Source organism: Acinonyx jubatus, chromosome A2, assembly GCF_027475565.1.
Source record: "Acinonyx jubatus isolate Ajub_Pintada_27869175 chromosome A2, VMU_Ajub_asm_v1.0, whole genome shotgun sequence".
Lineage (NCBI taxonomy): Eukaryota > Metazoa > Chordata > Mammalia > Carnivora > Felidae > Acinonyx > Acinonyx jubatus.
In genome coordinates this window covers 147,713,919-147,734,192 of record NC_069383.1, presented here as the reverse complement: position 1 = coordinate 147,734,192, position 20,274 = coordinate 147,713,919, and the positions used below count along the sequence as shown (strand labels likewise).

The following is a 20,274-nucleotide window of genomic DNA, read 5'->3' as shown; positions in this document are numbered from 1 at the left end:
CCTGAATCCCCAACCCTGAGAAGCTAGCTGGAGACCTCCCCCTTACTGACCCAAGACCCCTGGCCTGAATCCAGCTATCCACTCTGTTAGTTGCTCCAGAGTCCCCACAATGGGTGAAGAAGATTCCAGGAGAGTCTGTGCCTGGTGGAGTACCGCCTCCAGGGCCTGTAGGTGTCCACCCTAGCCCTGGGCACCCCAGCCAGGCATCCCCTTGTGTAGGGGGGCCACCTCTTGGGCCACAGTTTCTAGCTGCAGCTGGAGCAGAGCTAGACGTTGGTCCCAGGAGGTGAAACAGGTAGGGCCTGGATACAAGACACAAACTCAGGCCCAGACCACCCCAAGACCTGGACCCCCAGGACTTAGGTTCCCATTAACCGAAGATCCCAGGGATCCCATCCCTACTAAGGCTCTAGTGTCCTATGACCCCAACCTATTTCTCAGACTCCTCACCTGGGGCAATTGGCTACTGTAATAGGTTTGCCATCAGGATGGTGGGCACACGGAGGGTCATGCTGTCTACAAAGTTGGGGCCAGAGCCAACTAGGAGAGGCCCCCAAGACTGTACAGTGGGGAGGAGCAGGCTAGGGGGCTCTCTGGGGACAAGTTGAGTGTCAGTGTCCTCTAACATTCTGGCTCTCTCCTCTCCCACACTGCCCTGAAAATATGGGCTCTAAGACACCAAACCTCTGACCATGCTGATGCTCCCACCTAGACTTCCTCACCTTCCTAACCCAGCCCAGCCTCTTGTTCAAACCAGTCGTCTCCACACACTCCCTCCCTCCCCTGAAAACCAAGTCTAAGCTTTGGTTTTCTCTTGCCCCTGCTCCTCCTGGACACTCATCGGCAACAGGGGGTCAGCTGGCTGGAAGCCCTGGCCAAGTTCAGCTTCAGCAGTGGTTTGGTCAAGGGCAACACAGAAGTGCCCAGATGGGAATTCATGGCAGCCATGGAGGTGGGGGTGGCACAGGCAGAGGCCCTCCCCAGCAGAACACCTGAACTAATGTGGGGGCAGGGAAGGAGAGTCAACTCCTGATTCTTATCACTTGATCCCAACTCCCAGGCCCTACCTTGTACCCATTGCTGTAGGCATAGTCACAAGGCCCGTAGCCCAAAGAGTCACCGCTCAGACTCCAGAACTCGGACTGTAAGAGAGAGCAAGTAGGTGGAGAAAGGACAGGAAGATCTGGGGCCTAGGAGGTCATATGCTGGGACTGCCTGTTGCAAGAGGAAGGGGAGTGAGCACAGGGCTTCAATGCTCCTCTGGCTGTAGCTGAGAGGGGGTGAGGAGACCTCAGTATACTCCTGCACAGCTTCATAAGAGGTAAGATGAGGATACTGCAGAGGCTAAAGTAAAAGTTAAAGGATTTATGTTCAAGGAAAGGCAAGAAGTGGATGGAATTCTTTCTTGGACTGAGTCTTCCTCCAAATATGTTTGTTGCGAAACATCTTTAAACCCAGTGCACAATATGTTGTAACTTGCTTCATTGCTTTTCCTTTTATGTTCCCAAAGCTCCCACCTGAGGGCATATGCTGGTTCAGCTAGCTGAGGTGGTGTTGACCTTGGTAACCAGATCAAGGAGTAGAACCAACCCATGTGCAAGGCTCAGTCTAGAGTCACACTGATTATACAGCCTTATACTTGTCAGCTGCTAGAAGCCTAGTGCCCAAAATCACGGTCAAATCAGAAGGTGGGGCAAGGCTTACCAGATAAAGTCTGCAGTCCCATCCAGAGACAAAGCGTTTGTAGTGACAGGCACTGCTGGAGGTATCACAGGCATGAGTGCCAGGGACCTTGCCTCAGGGGTAGTGTCTACGGGCTAGGGCACAGGGCTCGAAGGGTGCTATTGGGATTCCTGCAGGGATAGGTGCATGCATGTGTCATTAGAGCAGTGATTGGGGGCAGAGCAAGGACATGAGGGTTGGGTCTACTCTCAGGATAACTCACACTGACAACCTTCTGCCTGAGTGGGGCTTAAGCCACAGTGACCAGGCCGGCAGAAGTCACAGCACTGGCCCGACATGAACTCTGCAGTGACACTGCCCAGAGAGGAGGCTGTGGGTCTTTCTGTGCGGGCATCACACAACCCCCCTTCCAAAGTAGCCATAGAGTCACAGTCACAGGCTGAATCATGGGTCAGAAGTGAGGACAGAGTTAGGTCAGAGGTCACCATGGAGCTGAAGGATCAGGGTCAGAGGTGGGATTGGGGATTGGAAGGCTCACGTTTGCAAGAGTGAAGAGAATGGGGTTCCTCCTGGGGATCTCAGTGGAAGGGCTGGCAGAGTTCACAGTGGCACCCAGCTGTGTTGTGCTGACATGTATCACACACGCCTCCAGTCACATTGCCAGATGCCAGATACAGGGCTATGTCAAAATGACAACTGTGGGCATGCCCATTACACTTGCATTCTGGGGCAGAACAAGGAAGATGGATATGGAGCGGGCTGACTTAGGCAATTATGGTCAGGCACAGAGGACACGGCACGTATCCTGCCAGGTGTGGGGGTGCCCAGGCTCTGCTGCATGCCATAGGTGGTAATAGCATAGGTCCTACCAATGCTCACAGTGGGTACCAACTGTGTGGCGATGGCAGATGCAAAGGCCACGCACCTGGCAGGGAGGAGAGCAAGATGAGTCTGCCCCAGTCCCCCAGCTTGCCCACCCCCAGCAGCCACAGGATGCCTCTTTCATGGCGCTCACCATGCCTTTCATGTTGGCTGGGGCCTTAGCTGTGGGCCTGCACTCAGAGGCATGGCCATGGCATAGGCAGCTGCCTCTGGCCACAAGCTCCTAAAGGACATAGTAGTAGAAGGGGTGTCTCTTTAGGCTCCTCCAGCAGCCTATCACCCAGCGTGTGCAATTTGGAGTTCACATGGAGATTTGTCACATGAAAGAGTTCTGGAGACACAGACTGGGGACCTCAGGTGCACTGATCATCATCCCTCTATGGCTGGGATGGAATAGGGGTAGGGTTTCTTCTCTCTCTGCATCATTGCAGCCACCTCCTCCAGCATTCATGCTGTGGGACTCCCCCATACCTGCTCCTCTAGGCATACCATCTTAGGATGACCACAGTCTAATGGTGATAATTCTACCTCTGCACTGCTCCAACCATGACATCACTCCTGAGGTGAGACCTGCACAATCCCACCTCTTCCTGGATACCCCATCCTGGCATTACTAGTTGAAAACTGCTTCCCCATTGCAGTAAACCATCCCATTCCCCAGTCTATCATCAAAACTAGAAATCAGTTTACCATCCAGCCAAACCATATATGGTATTAGTTTGCTTATTTATCAAGTTTTTCTCATTTTCATGTCAGATCCAAGACACTTTATCTGCTCCCCACTGAACACTGCTCAGAAGACAGATGTCTGGCACACAGTGGAGCTCAATGGGCACTTGTTCCATGTACACATGGGACAGATGGGTCCATGGCTCCTTTCTGCTCCACAGCTTAAGTCAGTTACTGAACCAAGCTTCCTCTTATACCTCCCTTTGCTGAGTGTCTCTCTCCTGATCAGAAGAGCAAGCAAGACCTGCTTGGGAACCTAGCATGGGGGCTCAGGGCAAGTAGTTGGTAATAACCAGTCAAGGTGGGTGGAGAGTAGAGAAAAAGCCAGGTTGGGGTATGTCATGCTTTAGTACTCACCTGGCCTGACTCTGGGTTGCCCTGCTGGGTTATGGTTATGTGTCTTGTCTTTCAAGACTTGTTTTACAAGAAAGAGGTCACAACCCAGAGATGCCCTGGTGCCACCTAGAGGCAGCTGCAGAGACGCCAGACACCAAGTAAGGCCAGGGTGATGAATCAGGATGAGGACTCATCAGGGTGATGAGTCAGGGGGACCAGGATAGGGGCTGTGATGGAGGCTCATAAAAGGGACAGTTATAAGGTATAGAGACAGGTGCAGAAATGGGGTACATTGTTGATAGCTGGCATAGAAAGTAGTGATGGGAACCACAAAGGGGTCCCACAAAGAATCTGTGATGGGGCAGAGATACAAACTGCCAGTCCCTATACACTGGGCATAGGTATGGGGAACAATGATGGGACAGGAAAGGGGGGCCATATTAGGTCCATAATAGAGGACCATGATGGGATAGAGCCAGAGAATAATGCTGGGGGAGGGAGCTGGCTTGCCTCCTACCATACCTCACTGGTGTACACACCCAAGCAGGACCTCACCTCCCTGCATTATCTGGCTGTCCTGACATGCAAGGAACACAGGATTGGCTGTGGAGAGGATTACCCTGAATCCTGGGATTGTTTGGGTTCTCCATTAAAATGGCTGGGTCCAGAACTTTGAAAATAACCTGGAAGAAGCAAACCTGTGCCTCTGGCTTCACCCCAGGGCCCAACCTCCCTTCCTCTAGGTTGACCTTGCCCTCAGCAGAAGGCTCAATGTTGGAGTAATGCTGGTCACAAACCAGCCCTGTTTCTGTGGCTAGGGGTGGGAGGGATCCCAGGAAAGAGGCCTGAGCAGCTGTAGGCAAAGTATCAGCATACATGCCGAGTGGCCATGGTCCACTGAATGCTCCAGAAGCAGAGTTGCCAGGCAGAATGTCTGAGGACAAGAGGGGGTCCTTGGGTCACCAGAGGGAAGCATCACTGGTGGCTGTGAGGTCAGGAGGCACAGAGCAAGCCTTTAGGCTGGGGCATGATGAACGTCATGATGAGGTGGGTAATGTAGAAGGCACTCTCTAGGTCCAGCTGGATGGTGACGTTCTCAACACCTGTAACCACAAGGGCCAATCAGAGTGACTGAGCCCTGACCCTAGACCTGCACACATGGGCACACGGGTACCATCACCTCTCTCTGCTGGCCATCAGGTCTTGTTTCTTCCACGACCACTCAAATCACATTCTCAGTGTCATGGCCTCCCTGATCCCAAATGTCACAAAAGAAGGAATTCTCAGATTTCTGCAAGAGGTACGTGGTTGGCCCCCAAGCCCCAAATTTCACAGCACAGGCCTCCCCCTCCCAGCAATGATCTGAACCCCCACAAAGCCAAACCTGCCCAGGAAAACCCAGAGATACCATCTCCAGAGCCCTCATCCTCCTCCCCACCTGGAGGTGACTGACAATGCAGTAGGGCTCAGAGACCATAGGAGGACAAAGTTCTGGCCATGGCCAACAATCAAATTGCCAGTAGGTGGGTAGCAGCTGCCACTTGAGCATTCAGGTAGGGGAAGTGTGTCTGACACCTCCTCAATTGTTCTGGAAGCCTGGACTGGGAAGGACAGCATCTGAACAGAGATCCTAAGGGTTCCCCCACCTCATTCTGCCCCAAAAGAGGCCTGGAGATTTTTTCTCCTGCTCTGGATGGCTCTCAGCGAAAGCCAACCTCTCACCCGCTGGTGGCAGAAGCAGAACTGAAAGGAGCTGCAGACTGGAGAGGAGGCCTAGCCAGGCTGGGGGTCCTGGGCCATGGGAGCTGAAATCAGACCTGAGAGGATGAACAGCAGGCTGCCCTTGAGGAGCTGGGTGTGGCCCCATACTCACATGGTAGATAAAAGCAGGATTGCCAGAGACAAGGAGCATGCAGGGCTGTGAAGCCATGGTGAGGCTGGGAGCAAAGGGGGTCCCCAGAGCCTGGGAGCCAATGGAGGTCACACCCTATTAATTGCAGCCACCAGATGCAGAATAAAGGTGGGGAGGGTGTACCAAGAAGCAAACAGAACTTCTCTACAGGTCTGCCATCCAATATGGCTGGCACTAGTGGGGCCAGGATTCAGACTAACCCATAGAGACAGAAAAGATCCAATTCTCATTCAAATGAGGCTCCCACCTCTATCCCTGAAAGGCTGTAGGTCTCTAGGAGCCTCTGGGGAATGTGTCCCTGTCCCTGCCAGCCCCAGGCACTGCCTTTGGGCTGGGCAATCAGGAAAGGAGTGGCAAATGGGCAGAGACCTAGTTTTGCTTGGGGCCCAGCCCCCTCTCCAAAGCATGAAGAGCGGAAATGTCTGAAATACACAGGCCCCTGTTGGGAGGCATAAGGCTGGACCTGGAAACAGAGTGCTTGGGACCCAGGCAGAAAGCACTGCTGATGGGGTGAAGCAGTGTGGAAACTCTCCTGGTTCAGTTAAAAGAGTACCCAACTCATCCAAGGTGAAAATTCTGCAGTCAGTGGACAGACTCTGTGGCTCTATGACCCAGAGCCCTGGCCTCTGACTCAACTCCCAACCCCTTGCTATCAACTGGGGAAGATGAGGCTGGAACAAGGAGAGGCAGAAATACTATAGCTAATTTAGGCCTGGCCCTGCCCCAGACAAGCTCAGGCAAAGCCCCAAAGTTTCAGCCAGAGCAGGGTAGGAGACAATGGCCCCTGGGGAGTAGTACCACAAAACCCCCTTTCCCTGGCCTAAAAACCTGCTGGCTGCAAAGTTCCCCACAGAGCCACCTACTGTCCTCCTGCAGGGGGCCTACCTGGTCAGTGCAGACCTAAGGGAGGCATAGAGTGGCTCTGCCCCTGCCCTTAGGGGCAGCTTCTCACACATCTACAAAGGCCAGCACCTCTAGAGAAGCCTGGGAGCTACTCTTTTCACTCACATCCAGGACTTGTCCGGGGCTACCAGGACCCACTTTGGCAGCCCTGTTCCTGGGGCCACTCCTCCTATATGCTCAAGCTGGCCTACCAGCAGCTATAAACACAAAAAAGACCATGAAGGGTGGGCAGGGAGACTGGAAGGTGGAAAGGTATAAAACGTGATAGATGGAACAGTGGAGGTACAACTTGAAGAGTAACAAATCACAGTGCATCGCGCCATGAGAACACCCCTCCCACCCGCCCATACCACCCCATATCCTCCAGTCTCTGAAAGGAGAATGGTGGCTCTCAGGGCCCTGGAGAGGCACCCGGAGTCCTTGGGGTTGTAGAATCCATGGGCATTGCACACTGTGCCACTGGTCACACAGACAACTGGGCTCAGTTTCCCCAAACATTGCTACATGAAGGAATCAGAGTGCTGAGTATGGCAGCAATGGCTGGAGCTGTATTACAGGGGACAGGTTCACACGGAGGATCCGCTGAGCCCGCTGCCGAACCTCATCGTCTGAGGACCGCCTGTCCACCTTGATGGCCCGGAATTTCAGCAGCTTTGCTGTTCCAGGCCCTAGCCATGCCTTAGGGGATCGGGACCCAAGTCGTGTTCTTTTCCGGGGAGGAAGATCCTTTGCCTCCTCAGCCCTTTTCCTCTTCTGCCCCACAGTCTCAGGGTGGCTTTTCTGGCCCCTTCTTGCAGTCCTGGTCTGAACAGACCCTTTTGGCCTGCCTCTGCTCCTGGACTGGGTCTGAGTTACCTTGGCCTTAGATCCCACTGCCTTGGCCTTAGCCCGCACCGCCTTGGCCTTGGCCCGCATAGCCTTGGCTTTGGCCTTGATTCGTGCTGCTTTGGCCTTGGCCCTGATCCGTGCTGCCTTGGCCTTGGCCCTCATCTGTGCTGCCTTGGCTTTTGCCCGGGCCTTGGCAGCTCTGGCCTGTGTTCGAGCCACCTTGGCCTGGGCAGCTTTGGCCAGTGTTCGAGCTGCCTTGGCCTGGGATGTTCTGGTACCCAGGGCAGAGCCACTTTTCATTTGTAGGCCACTGAGGGACCCAGTAGCTTTGCAGGTCTTTTTCCGGGGCATAGTGCCTTGTTGGGGTCTGGCCCTGGGGCCTCTATGAGTCAGACATTTGGGGCCCTTGCTTGTGCCTTTTTTGGGAGCTTTGGGCCGAGAGTTCCCTGGTCTCTTCCCTGGACCTTTGCGCAGCTTCAGGGGAGAGTCTGCAAGTGAGAGCTGCAGTGACTGTGCCTTGTGCTTGGCACCCAAGCAGGGCATGGGAGTCTTTAGTGGAACCAGGGCCTCAAGGACAACAGAGAGCCGCATGGCAGGGTAGACACCTGGATAGAGGTGGGCAGGGAAGCCCACTGCTGCACCCCGGGCACGGCTGGCACTTGACTGCTTCAGGGAGCTCAGCAGCAGGTTGGTGGTAGCGTGCTTGGCAAGGGCTGGTGTGGATGCTTTGGCCAGCCTTCCAGATAGTGGCATAGGGAGCAGCGTGGCCCGGCCTGCAGGCAGTCGCATGGCAGTTCGGGGAGCACTGGCTGGAGGTGATGTGGCAGCTGGGGTGGGGGCACGAGCTTGCAGCTTCGTCTGGCTTGGGGGGTTAGCTGTGCATGAACTATAGCCATAGACATCACCGCTGCGCAGGATGGTAGGTTGGAAGCCATCATCCCGCAGGCCCTGCAGGAAGGCTACAAGCTGGGCCTCTGTGGCACTGAGATCCTGACTCATGGGGTTAAAGACAAGCAGCGCCTCCTCCAGGGCCTTCTTCCCTGCCGTGGAGATCCGCGACCAGGAGTGCACAGCTTTCTCCTCCACATGCTGCACCACCACGCTCATGGCATTAGGCACTGCAGATCTGCCTGGGTATCCGCAAATCAGCGCTTGGCACCTCCAAGACAAGAAGAAAAGAATCAGTAAGAATGGCACTGAAGGGCGTTTGGGATGGTACAGCATGTTACTCTTGATTTCGGGGTTGTGAGTTCGAGCCCCATGTTGAGTGTAGAGATTACTTAAAGAAGATATATCATTAGGGGCACCTGGGTGGCTCAGTCAGTTAAGTGGCCGACTTCGACTCAGGTCATGATCTCGCGGTCCGTGAGTTCGAGCCCCGCATCGGGATCTGTGCTGACTGCTCAGAGCCTGGAGCCTGTTTCAGATTCTGTGTCTCCCTCTCTCTCTGACCCTCCCCCATTCGTGCTCTGTCTCTCTCTGTCTCAAAAGTAAATAAACGTTAACAAAAAAAATTAAAAAAAAAGAAAATATATCATTTAATTAATTAAAAAAAAAAGATTGGGGCACCTGTGGCTCAGTAAGTTGAGCATCTGACTTTGGCTCAAGTCATGATCTCATGGTTCATGAGTTTAAGCCCTACATTGGGCTATTGTCAGCGTAGAGTCAGCTTCAATCTTCTGTCTTCCTCTCTCTGCCCCTCCCCCACTGGTTTCCTCTCTTAAAATAATTAACTAAACTTAAAAAAAAAAAGAGCACTGGGATAAGGGACAAGGCATGTAGATAATAAGTCCACCAGGGCCTGTGCTCTCCTTAATAACAACTATGGATACACAGGGCTCTTGCCATAGTGAGCCACTGCTTGGGGCAAAGCCCTGGTTTCCTGACTTACTATAGTGGCAGGGTGAGGATCAGGGTGGCAGGAGGGACCCACATGGGTCAAAGGCAGTTTTGAGATAAATGTCCAGAAGCTCATCAGAGCCATCTAACATGCTATTGGGTCCCTAGGAAGATTTGGGCTTGGTTGGCCCATTTTAACTCAATTCTCTATTTTCTGAGGCCAGAAACCTGGTATTAGACTCAACCCTGGGAATAGAGGTGAATGTCCGTCTTCAAGGAGTCCTGTACAGAAAGCAAGACAGAGACCATGAAAGTTCTTGGGAGTGCACACTGACACCCAGCTCAGCCTTCCAGTGGGTCAGGGAAGGATTCCTAGGAGAGGCAACACCTAGGTGGGACATGAGTGATGAATAGGAAGGACCAGATGGAAATGGAGCAAAAAGGGGAACAACCAATACAATGTCTTAGAAATGAGAAACAGTAAGGCACATTTAATGTGTGTGACTGGAGTCTGTGGTCAGGGCTGGGTGGTCTAGCTGTGAAACCAGCTGAGAGCAGGGCAACATGAGCCTTTAAGTCTAGTCAAAGAGCCCAGACCTACACTCAATGTCAATGCCCACCTCTGTTCCTCCAGCTGCTGTTATCCAGGTGCTCAGGGGTGAACCTCCCTGTCCACCAGAAGTTCTGCTTTTGGAGTCCCCAGACAGGCTCAGAAGCCTGACTCCCAGGACTCAAATCATGGAGACTAACCTCAAAGCAAGAGTCAGACTCTCCTTCAACAGAAACTAAAAAGATAAGTAGCAGATACTCATGACACATGTCTGGGCAACCAGGCTGCCTGTGGGTCAAGCAGCCAGACCAAGAGCTCAAGGTCTGACAGCCAAAGGCTCCAACAGGATGGCTAATAAGGTGGACACTAGAAATCTGAGCTGTCCTAACTAGGGTCTGGAGGGCTGCAGACCTCAGTACAGCCCAGATGGAGCTGTCTGGGCACACTCAAGTTGTCCCAGGCTTCTCTGAAGAAGCCACAGGCCATCAGTCATGACTAATGTCTAATGCCTAACCTGGTACTGAGGGCTCCCAGAGGGAGCCTGATCCCAGCTGTACCACAGCATTAAAAGATCAGCTGGGATCAGGCAAGTCCCTGGGGCCAGGAGGCGCGTCTGTGCAGCTTCTTCCCACCGCCCTAATGGAGCAGAGGAAGTTTTCAGAATCCCCTGGAGGAAGTGCCCTGGGGCTCTTTGTTTGGAAACATTCTTGGATCCTCAGGTGTCTCTGGCACTTCCTCTCTCCAGAGGCCATTCTCCAAACACAATCCTTGCACATGACTTTACTTCTTTTATTTTTTTCTTTCCAGGGGATGTAGTTTTCAGGGCTGTGAACTGTAGAATAGGGAGGAGCCTGTTTCCCCGCAGGCACAGATATTAGGGGTGAACCGAGGGCTCTTCCGCCCAGGTCGGTCTAGACTCTTGGGAGGGGTCTTCTGGGTTTTCCAAGAGGCTCCGGAAACAGAGGCTGCAGTCTGGTCCCCGACTTCCCTTCACATGTGCCCCCGGGGCCGACAGGGAAGTTGATGAAAGATGGGAGACAGGAGAGGCCTCATCCAAAGGGGACCAGGTTGGGGGCAGATCAGGGCCACTGGCCTGGGAGTCCGCGTCCCTGGGGCCTGAGCCGCGGGTAGGAGCGGGGATCTTGAAGGCAGCGAAACGCGCGGGGCGGGCGGGGCGAGCCCGACCCGGTCGCGCAGCCCCAGGGTGGGGTCGCTGAGCAGGGGGTGGGGGTGGGGGAGGATCTTGGCCGGGCTAGTGGAGGGCGCGGGTCCCGAAAAGGCCGACCGCCCGGCCCATCCGCCCTGTCGCCTCGCGGACGGCCCCTCCGCGGCGCGGCTAGGCCCATGGCCCCAACCTACCGGCGCCGCCGCGGGGACCCAGGACGCGCCTCTGCGCCGCCTCCGCTGCTCCAACATGGCCGCCCGCTGCGCACCGGAAGCGCGCCGCGCTTCCGCTTCCGGGACCTGGCACGCCCTAGTGACCCTTGACCCCCCGAGACCCCGTTTCCCCCAAAGTCTGGGAACGGGGTAGGTGGGTACCTAGGAAGGCTTCCTGGAGGAGGTGGCTGCGGGGACCGCTCTAAATCCATCCAGTCCTGTGCAGGAGTCTGAGGAGCAGAGGTGCTCTCAGAGGCTGTGGACAAGGCCTGCCTCAGTCCCAAGCTCCTGACTTGAGGGAAAGAGGAATGTCCCCTGCCTCGCTGGGAGTGTTGCAGGGGTATCTCCTCTGAGGGCAGTAGCCCTGCCTCTCTTCCTGACAATGAGGCCCATGTGAAAGGATGGTGCTGGCGTGCACACAGCCCAAAATTGGGCATGTACAATCTGAGAGTCCTAGCATACCAATGTGGGCCTGAGGGTACTTGCCTAAGAGCATGTACATGGGTGTGGTGGGAGAACCCTTGCCCAACCCCAGCCCTGTCAATGGCAGGAAGTCCTGCCTCCCAGAATTCCTGTCCTTTGCCTAGGAGACTGGGACCTCAGTCTCTCTACCTGTACTGCTGGGGCCAGCAGAGGCATGGTGGTTACAGGGCCCATTGCCCAAGCAGCACCAGATGAGAGGACACAGGTCAAAATTAACTCTAGCAGTCTAAGAGGTCAGTCTCTGACCAAAGGCCTATCTTAGTCAGGGGTCCCCCAAGTCCAGGATGGGAGCCAGCATGGAAACTCTGGTTTCATGGATGAGATAGTGGGGACATTCGTACTTCAGTTAGAGCCTGAGCTATGAGGCAGAAATACTGCCACAACTCTTGGACCCTGACATGTACAATGGTGCCAAATTTAGTAGCTGAGGGTAGGTGGAAGCCTGTGGGCAGTCACAAGATGCTTCATTTAGGGACTGGTTAATAGCTTTTCTCCCTCCTCATATGACCCCAGGATCCTTAGGCATAGAAGGGTCTAGGCACCCCTAAAGGGAAACACTCACCCCCGCCCTCCCTAGGCCTCAGCTGGCACCTCTGAGCTTCCTAAGGCCTCAGCACTCATGGTAAGGCCCTCAGTGCCTTCAAGCATAGCAAAAGTGTGCAACAGTAAATGCAAACTCCTGCTCTTTTGGGGTCAGTGCTTCTAACTCTTCATTCTGTTAGAAAGAGGAGAATGGTGGGGTCCCAAGGGCCAGGATCTCCTAGTACAATCAGGAAGTCCCACATTGGTATGCCCAGTCTCCAACTGTGGGTGAGTTCTGTCTCTGCCCCATCCATGGTTGAGAATTAGCTGCTACTCTCAGGACCAATCCAGCCTCATCTTGTACCCCAGTTGTCTTCCACAGCTTCTCCAAAGTCAGCAGTGTTGGCCCCCTGTATGTAGGTGGTTCCAGGACTGTGTAAAAAAAAAAACAAGTCCCATGAAGAGGTAGAGCTCAGCCATCAGGGATGGCATGGACTTAGGCATGTCCTGGAAGGGGGAATCCCTCTCTGGTGATGTCCATCCCAGAGTTCAGTGAAAAATGGAGGACTTAGCAGGGTAGATCCATCCCCAGGCTGTATCCCTTGCAGACATTAGAACTGGAGGGATAGTAGGGGTTAGGGGTCAGGGTTATGGGTACCTAGCACTCTGAGGGGAAGCTGACCCTTCTGCCTCTTGGTGCTCAGTATGTTCCAGATGGAACTCTGGGAGCATTCATCAGAGAAAAGTGTGACCTGACCTGGAATTTGGTGGATGCTGACCCTGTAGGCATAACTGGGATCAGACAGGATGAGGTTGGCAGAGACCACAAGGTTGTCCCAGGATACAGCTCTTGCTCTCCATTTGGCATCTTTTACAGCCCTGAGTGATGGGACCTAGACCCATTTCCACCTGATCAGAGATCTGGTGGATATCTAGTTGTGGGTGAGGCCGGTGGGCCTGGGAGGGATCACTCAAGGAGGGAGTCAGTGTGACAAAGAGAAAAGCCAGGACTGGATCTTCAGGAGCCACTTCCAAGGGAGAAGAGGAACCAGAGCCTGTAAAAGACTCTGAGAAGCAGCACAAGCAGGAGCAGAGGTGCCAAGGTCACAAGGAATGAAACTCTGAAGATGTCAGCAAGATTTCAGTTGAGATGAAGACCATAGGGACCTGTAGTTTTAGCTATATGGTGTTCCATCGAGACTTTGACAAGAGCAATTTGGGGGGAGCAGTGGACATGAAGTAGCAGGTAGCAGGTGATTGGAGGGGAGGAAGGGGAGGCTGGAGGGACTTGGGGGTACTGGGATGTGTCTTAAAGTAGGAGGCTTTTAAGCGCTTAATTGCTGGAATGGAGAGGGGAAAGGGCCTGGAAAGGGAATAGTGGGAAATGTGAGGGTTCTGCAGAGCAGTGTGAACACCCCGTGGAGGAAGGTACAAGTGCGCTAAGTGAAGAGCAAGTGAAAGGCAGAGTGAAGTGAGAGGATGGAAGCCACCTAGTCAGGTTCTGAAACCTGCCTTGATACCACCATTTCCATGTAGTCCTTCCAACTCCAACTGCCAGCCTGTGAAAGGAGCTGGACTCTCTCTCTAGTCATGGAGAAGGCTCTGCCCACACTCAGGGCAGGCTTCAGAAGTCTGGCAAACCAAGGACTCAGTGCCTCCCCCCCCCCCCCCAGCAGCTCTCAACCCGTGACTGATGGAGATTTGAGAATGAATTCCTCAAGCAACCTTTGCTCTGGGAGAGAACCCAGCAAGATTTGGTCCCAGTTGCCAACAGTGGTAACTTGCTTGATGACACACCCTTTATTGGCTGCTTTCTCTTTTTGCCACTCCTCTGCTGGTGCTTCTTGGCCTCATCTCCCACATTAACTATATATACTGCTATCTTTACCTCCAGATGTGCTTCTGGGGAAAGTGAGACACACACTGTCCATGAAAGAGGGACAAGATAGTAGCAAGCACAGAAACCCACAGGATTTCTTCTGGGTGACCACCAACCTGCACGAATGGGCTCCCAGCTCACAGACTTAGCCAATACTCTGCATGCTCAGAAGATAGGCTGGGCCAGGGTCTGGGTCTGAAATAAATAGGCCTCTGTCATACCAACTTGCTATGAACAGTCACAAAATGTCTTGGGCCCCAGAGTAGCCCAGGCCTCAGGCCCTAGAGAGAGACCTGCCTGGCCTCTGATTCTTAAAGTTCATCCCTTACTCAGAGCTACCCTCCCCACAAGAACTTTCCCCACCCAGGCCTGTGGAAGGGCCTGTCAAGCACTGAGGCCGGCACTGTGTGCTCCTCCATCCCCTGCTAGCCTCACTGTCCACCATAGGACCTATTCAGCGCCCTGCTGTGTGCCTGGGGAAGTGCGACCCAGCCACCGACCCCACCAAAGGCCCAGGCCACGCCCCAAACGTCCTCCAGGGGGCGCCGCCGCGAAGCCGGTCTTTGGGCTCTTTGAGCTTAGTGCCGGTGGGCGGGCGCCGGTCCCCCAAGCCTGCTGGTTCTGCTAGCCCGCCCTCCGCCCCTTCCCCCGCGGGTGTTCCCCAGGCTGGGTCCCACTCAGAACGATTCCCCACCACACACGTGTTGTGCTGCTCACTGCTGCTTCATTTCTCCTCCCGCCCGAGGTCGGACGCTAAATCCTGGACAGGCCCAGCGTCCACATGTCCATTTGTCTGTTTACCGGTTTGCGTGTGACTGTGGGTCGACGCGCCCTGCTCTGGCCACGGCAGGTGCAGGGTTAAGGCGGGGGGAGATTTTCCCCAGTCGGGAGGGGGGACGAGGGGCGGACCCGGTCCAGCCCCGCCCCGCGCCGAGCCGAGCCGGAGCCCCGCCGGAGCCCCGCGGAGGCTGGCCTCAGCCCCAGCCAGAGCCGGCACGGAGCCGGAACGGCGGACCCCGCGTCCCGGCGGCGCCGGAGCCCCGGCCGGTGAGTCCCGCAGGAGCCGCGCTCAGGGGAAGTTTGGGGCGCTGGGCGCAGAGCCCCAAGCGCGCTCGCCTGGACCCGCCCCCCGCCTCCCGCGAGCTGGAAGTTTGGGGCCAGGAGGCCATCACGCCAAGGGTCCCAGGAGCGTGCCCCCCACGGGAAAGGAAAGGCTGAGGAACTTGGGGATCTGCTGTGGAAGTCCAGCTGCTCATTCCTACTGGAAACGCCCTGGACTATGGGAGTCTAGAGTCCTATGATCATGGGATCCCCAAATCAACCCTCCTCCCCTACTTCTGGACACCAAGGAGACTGGTCTCTGGGAACCTGGCACGAACAACCCCCTGATAGTAGACCTGAAGGGGGAATGTGGGGCCCTGGCGTCCATCTCCTCCTCTCCTAGTCCCAAACGCCCTGATCTTGGCCTTTTGCTGGTGGGAATGGATGATCTCTATGGAATGGCCCCCAAAAGGGTTGTAAGTATACCCTGGAGTCTGATCCCTGGCAGCATGTGGGAGACCCACTGGAAGCCAATAAGGGGAGGGTACAGTAGGACTCCATTCATGCAAAGCACCAGAATGAGGATTGTTGAAAGGAAGGGAAGGGGGCCAGGGTGGAGTGTCTTATCCTAGTCAACTTACCTACCACCTAGACCTAGATTACTTACCTACCACCTAGACCTAGATTTGGCTGGGGTGGAGGTGTTAGGTGAAGGCAGGGGGTGGGAGGAGAATCCTTCATGCCCCATAGGAAGAGGGGAATTTGCCTGAGTACCTGGTAATCTGCCTTCTTTCCCACCCCAGAGGCACCTCAGCAGTGGTGTGCTAGCCAACAGGGGTATGTCCTCCCCCATGCCTTCCCACCAGTGATTCTGAGCCAGTCCTGCCCTTACCTACAGACTGCTCAACTGTACCCCGAGGGACTGGTCAATGGCCCTGACCCTTTGTTTTCCCTCTCTCCTCCAGGTGAAGGCAAGGTCCCTGGATTGGTCAGACACTCCCTGTAGTCCTGATAGAGTCAAGATGAGGCCGCATCATGCCCCTCAGTGAGGCCTACAGCCTGAGCAGATAGTATGGCCTACCACTGGAGGTGAACACCATGGCTACAGGAGGTGGCCGGGCCTTTGCTTGGCAGGTGTTCCCACCCATGCCCACCTGCCGGGTGTATGGCACAGTGGCATACCAGGATGGGCACCTGCTAGTGTTGGGGGGCTGTGGCCGGGCTGGACTGCCCCTGGACACTGCTGAGACACTGGACATGGCCTCACATACATGGCTCACACTGGCACCCCTGCCCACTGCCCGGGCTGGTGCGGCTGCTGTGGTGCTGGGCAAGCAGGTGCTAGTGGTGGGCGGTGTGGATGAGGGCCAGAGCCCTGTAGCTGCTGTGGAGGCCTTCCTGGCTGATGAGGGCCGCTGGGAGCGTCGGGCCACCCTCCCTCAGGCAGCCATGGGGGTTGCAACTGTGGAGAGAGGTGAGTGGCCTTAAGGAGGTCCCTGAGGTGCTCCAACACCCTCCATCATTTCCTTGGTCCCTTACTCTTAGAGATTGGAAAAAAGATGTAAATTTTGTCTGAGTACCCTGGACATAGATTTGATTCTTGTAAAGACCCTCTCCTACCCAGCTCTGAGCTGAGCTAACAGCAGCCTTAACTGCCTTTTCCAGCTGTGAAGTGGGAGAACGAGCCCAGGCTGGCCCTCAGAATGATGGGAGGCACCAACCACCTCCCTGACCATTCCTCCTCTCTAAGACACAAGGAGGAGTAGTTCAATGACTCTCAGGGTTATAAATAGTCTGGGGGAGGGGGATGGGAACAGGGCCTTGGCTCAGAGCCCAGTAAGTGCTTAGATTCCCCCCACCTTCCTCCCATATACACACTTACCAGGGAGCCTGAGATGGGAAGGCCAAGCTAGCCTGGGGATGGTTGCCATGGAAGCCCTCAGCTGACTGACCCGGTTCCCCAAGGCCCCCCAGACATGCTCCCAGCTGACCCTGAGGGTGTAACAGGGCAAGAACCTACTCTAAAAGGGCAGGATATAGAGGTGCTGGCAGGGCTCTTTGGCAGAAGGCTTGCAGCCAGCACCTCCATCCTACAAGCCTAAGCTCCTCTCCCAGCCCCCAGCTGATCTCCAGAGTTCCCTCCCCAGTCTGAGCTCTATGCGGAGCAGATCCCCATATGCCCCTCCCCGACTTAAATCATCCTCCACCTTCCTTCCCCTAGGGAAGTCCCCACCTTGTGGCCTCCAGGTCTGACCACCGGTCCTGCTTAGATGCCAGATTTGGTTGCCATAGCATCTCCAGGGAGACAGAGATGGATTATAATTAGATCATCTGCCTCCTGCTCTTCACTTGGAGGGGCGCTGGCCAGAGCAGGAATCCTAGCTCTCCCAGCCCCCACTCTGGGAAGTAAGGAGGGTTTCCTCTGCTTGGGAGACGTACTACACAGAAGTGGGTCCCCACCCACCCCCAGACCTGACCAGTGCAGCTGTCAGGGTAGAGTGCCCTGGCCAGGCTGAGGTGCACTCTGAATCGCTCTTTTCTATGCAGATGGTATGGTGTATGCTCTGGGGGGAATGGGTCCTGACACGGCCCCCCAGGCCCAAGTTCGGGTGTATGAGCCCAGGCGGGACTGCTGGCTTTCACTACCCTCCATGCCCACACCCTGCTACGGGGCTTCCACCTTCCTGCACGGGAACAAGATCTATGTCCTGGGTAAGGGCCTGGGGGTGGGGGCGGGGGAAGGATGTGGGAAAGGGGCTCGAAGTGCAGAAGCACCTATCTTCATAGGTTGGCTGGGATCAGGCTTAGTCTGGGATGGCAGAACAAGAGAAGTTTTGGGTGAACCAGGCTTGCTTGGAGGCTCTGACCTCTGGTGGCCCTACTAAGGCTGGAAAACCAAACCCCAATGCCTGAGGATCTTCAGGGTGGGTGATTCATGCTCTGTTGTGCACACAGCTGGGTATGGGTAGCTAAGGTGGGCAGCAGTAAAAGCTTAGCAACCTGGTGAAGGAGGAGCCTGCCAGGCCTCCTAGGCTCCTTCCAAGGTGCTCCAATTCCATTGGCAGGGGGCCGCCAGGGAAAGCTCCCAGTGACTGCTTTTGAGGCTTTTGATCTGGAGGCCTGTACCTGGACCCGGCACCCAAGCCTGCCCAGCCGCCGAGCCTTTGCCGGCTGTGCCATGGCAGAAGGCAACGTCTTTAGCCTGGGTGGCCTGCAGCAGCCTGGGCCCCACAATTTCTACTCCCGCCCACATTTTGTCAACACTGTGGAGATGTTCGACCTGGAACATGGTGAGCAGTGGCTGGCCTGGGCTGGCCTCCCACTTTCCGTGGGATGGAGGGGCACAGTGTGTGTTGGGGGACTTGATCTGACCTCCCCTTTTCTGCAGGGTCCTGGACCAAGCTGCCCCGCAGCCTGCGCATGAGGGATAAGAGGGCCGACTTTGTGGTTGGCTCCCTTGGGGGCCACATCATGGCCATTGGGGGCCTTGGTGAGTATCTGTGGGGCTAGGGATAGGAGGCGAGTCCAAGACAGGCGGGAGTAACCCCAAGCATGAGCACTCCCTCCTGCCCTTCTCCAGGTACTCCAGGGATCAGGGCTTTGTGAGCTTCTCTTTCCCAATCTGTGAGGCAGGCAGGGTGTGGTCTGCACGGCCTAACTCTTGGGGTGTCCCTCAGCACCTGACTGCGGGCTTTGTACCAGCAGAGGTTTAGGAGACAGAAACAGGTCAAGTGACCACTGAATGAATGGACAAATAGAAATACGAAGAAATGAACGAATGATGAATGGGAGTGATGAGTAGCAAGGCCCTAGTAACCCAAGCAAAAGAGCTGGAGTCCTTGCAGTCTGTGCCATTTACAACTTCTGTCTCTTTCCTGCAGGAAACCAGCCGTGCCCTCTGGGCTCCGTGGAGGGCTTCAGCCTTGCACGGCGGCGCTGGGAGGCCCTGCCTGCCATGCCCACAGCCCGCTGCTCCTGTTCTAGTCTGCAGGCTGGGCCCCGGCTGTTTGTCATTGGGGGTGTGGCCCAGGGTCCTAGCCAAGCTGTGGAGGCACTGTGTCTGCGTGATGGGGTCTGAATGCCTGATGGGACAGGTCCACTGGAGCAGCACAGTGCCAGAGACAAATGTCTGTGGCTCCTTTTGCTGCTGAAGAAGCTCACTGTGGCTCTGTGGGATGAGGGAGGCACAGGGGCAGGCAGTTGAGACGAATGTCTCAAAGGGTGGGGGGGGCTTTGTCTTTAGTGCAGGACATATATGCTTATACCCACTTTTATCCCCATTCATTCATGGACCACGCCTAGCTCCACACTTGCTCTGGAACTACTGGGCCCTCTGTCTAACTGGGAAGTGGGAGGCTGGGAGAGCTGGCCTCATGTCCCACAGGATTAGTGCCTACCTAGAGTTGACCAGTCTCACCCCAATGGCTGTTCCTGAAAAATCCTAGCTGCCAGCCTGCCTTGAAGGCCTCTGTGGCCCCAGGAGGGTTCAGAGAGGGCAGGGGACACAGAGGGGATGGAGGAGTGGATACAGGAACCTTTAGAGGACCGGAAGAATATAGGCTTTGGGCCCTTTACACTGTTGACTGTGTGATCTTGAGCAAGTCATTTCACCTCTCTGTGCCTCAGCATCCTCATCCGTAAATGGGGATCTCTGAAACCTTCCTGCCCTACCTACCTCACAGGGCTGTTGTGAGGACCCAGGAAGTTCAGACATGAAAGTAAAAGTGCTGCTAAAATCTGGTGTGTCCCTGGTGTGGACTCCTGTGTTGCCCCTGCAACCTTTGGCCTTCCTTCAGGAGTCTCAACTCTCCCAGGGATAAGGGTTCAGAGTAGCCTTTTGAATCTGGCCTCTGATGTCTTAGCCCCACCTAAGCCTCAGCTTCTCTTTTGGTGACATAGGATGACTGCTGTCTACCCCACCCCCACCCCCCGCAACTGTCCTGGTGTTAGAGGATACTCACACGATAGTCAAAGAAAAGCTCAGAAAACTACAACAAAGCACCTCAGGGTCAGGATGACCTCAAGGTCCATGTCACCCAGCAGCTCCTCGTCTGCTCACCTCCATAGGGAGGGGTAGCCCAGCATAGGCTGTGGCCAGGGCAGTCTCCCCCTGTCCCAGCTTAGGCATAACTATGTGGCCACACACCAGACCCCTAGAGACATAATAGCCTCCTGGAGAAATCAAAGCTGCCATCCTTTGCCTCCTCCTCCAGTCTTTGCTAGATACAAGTAGGGGTTACTGACTCTGCTTTCCCTGCAGCCACACTGAGTGCAAGGTACTCCCAGAACTGACTTGCTTTGGCCATGGTA

General features: G+C 55.3%; 2 protein-coding genes across 5 annotated transcripts; one reads left to right on the top strand and one right to left on the bottom strand.

The window, feature by feature from the left end:
* Positions 1-771: 771 nt before the first annotated feature.
* CCDC71 (coiled-coil domain containing 71) lies at positions 772-14,637 on the bottom strand. Of its 2 annotated transcripts, XM_053219401.1 has the most exons (4): positions 14,618-14,637; positions 14,040-14,118; positions 12,306-12,476; positions 772-8,432 (listed from the first exon to the last, which is right to left on the bottom strand). In XM_053219401.1, exons 3-4 carry the CDS (start codon positions 12,356-12,358, stop codon positions 6,959-6,961), a joined length of 1,527 nt encoding a protein of 508 aa, XP_053075376.1. In that variant the 5' UTR covers positions 12,359-12,476; positions 14,040-14,118; positions 14,618-14,637; the 3' UTR covers positions 772-6,958. The 2 variants fall into 2 exon arrangements, with proteins under 2 accessions (XP_053075376.1, XP_026894496.2); XM_027038695.2 differs by lacking the exons at positions 12,306-12,476; positions 14,040-14,118; positions 14,618-14,637 and adding an exon at positions 11,022-12,069 and having other exon boundaries at positions 775-8,432.
* KLHDC8B (kelch domain containing 8B) lies at positions 14,555-19,704 on the top strand. Of its 3 annotated transcripts, none has more exons than XM_015077120.3 (6): positions 14,575-14,970; positions 15,930-16,438; positions 17,512-17,676; positions 18,030-18,254; positions 18,353-18,454; positions 18,846-19,704. In XM_015077120.3, exons 2-6 carry the CDS (start codon positions 16,063-16,065, stop codon positions 19,040-19,042), a joined length of 1,065 nt encoding a protein of 354 aa, XP_014932606.2. In that variant the 5' UTR covers positions 14,575-14,970; positions 15,930-16,062; the 3' UTR covers positions 19,043-19,704. The 3 variants fall into 3 exon arrangements, with proteins under 3 accessions (XP_053075383.1, XP_014932606.2, XP_053075382.1); XM_053219407.1 differs by lacking the exon at positions 14,575-14,970 and adding an exon at positions 15,007-15,440; XM_053219408.1 differs by lacking the exon at positions 17,512-17,676 and having other exon boundaries at positions 14,555-14,970.
* The last annotated feature ends 570 nt before the right edge of the window (positions 19,705-20,274 follow it).

Excerpts from the sequence above, each read along its gene's own strand:
- KLHDC8B (XM_015077120.3), top strand. The coding sequence starts at position 16,063 with ATGGCTACAGGAGGTGGCCGGGCCTTTGCTTGGCAGGTGTTCCCACCC. Across the intron at positions 16,439-17,511 it reads GGTTGCAACTGTGGAGAGAG|ATGGTATGGTGTATGCTCTG; the intron begins GTGAGTGGCCTT and ends TTTTCTATGCAG. Across the intron at positions 18,455-18,845 it reads CATGGCCATTGGGGGCCTTG|GAAACCAGCCGTGCCCTCTG; the intron begins GTGAGTATCTGT and ends TCTTTCCTGCAG.
- CCDC71 (XM_027038695.2), bottom strand. The coding sequence starts at position 11,476 with ATGCCCAATTTTGGGCTGTGTGCACGCCAGCACCATCCTTTCACATGG. Across the intron at positions 8,433-11,021 it reads GGGTCCCCGCGGCGGCGCCG|GTGCCAAGCGCTGATTTGCG; the intron begins GTAGGTTGGGGC and ends CTTGTCTTGGAG.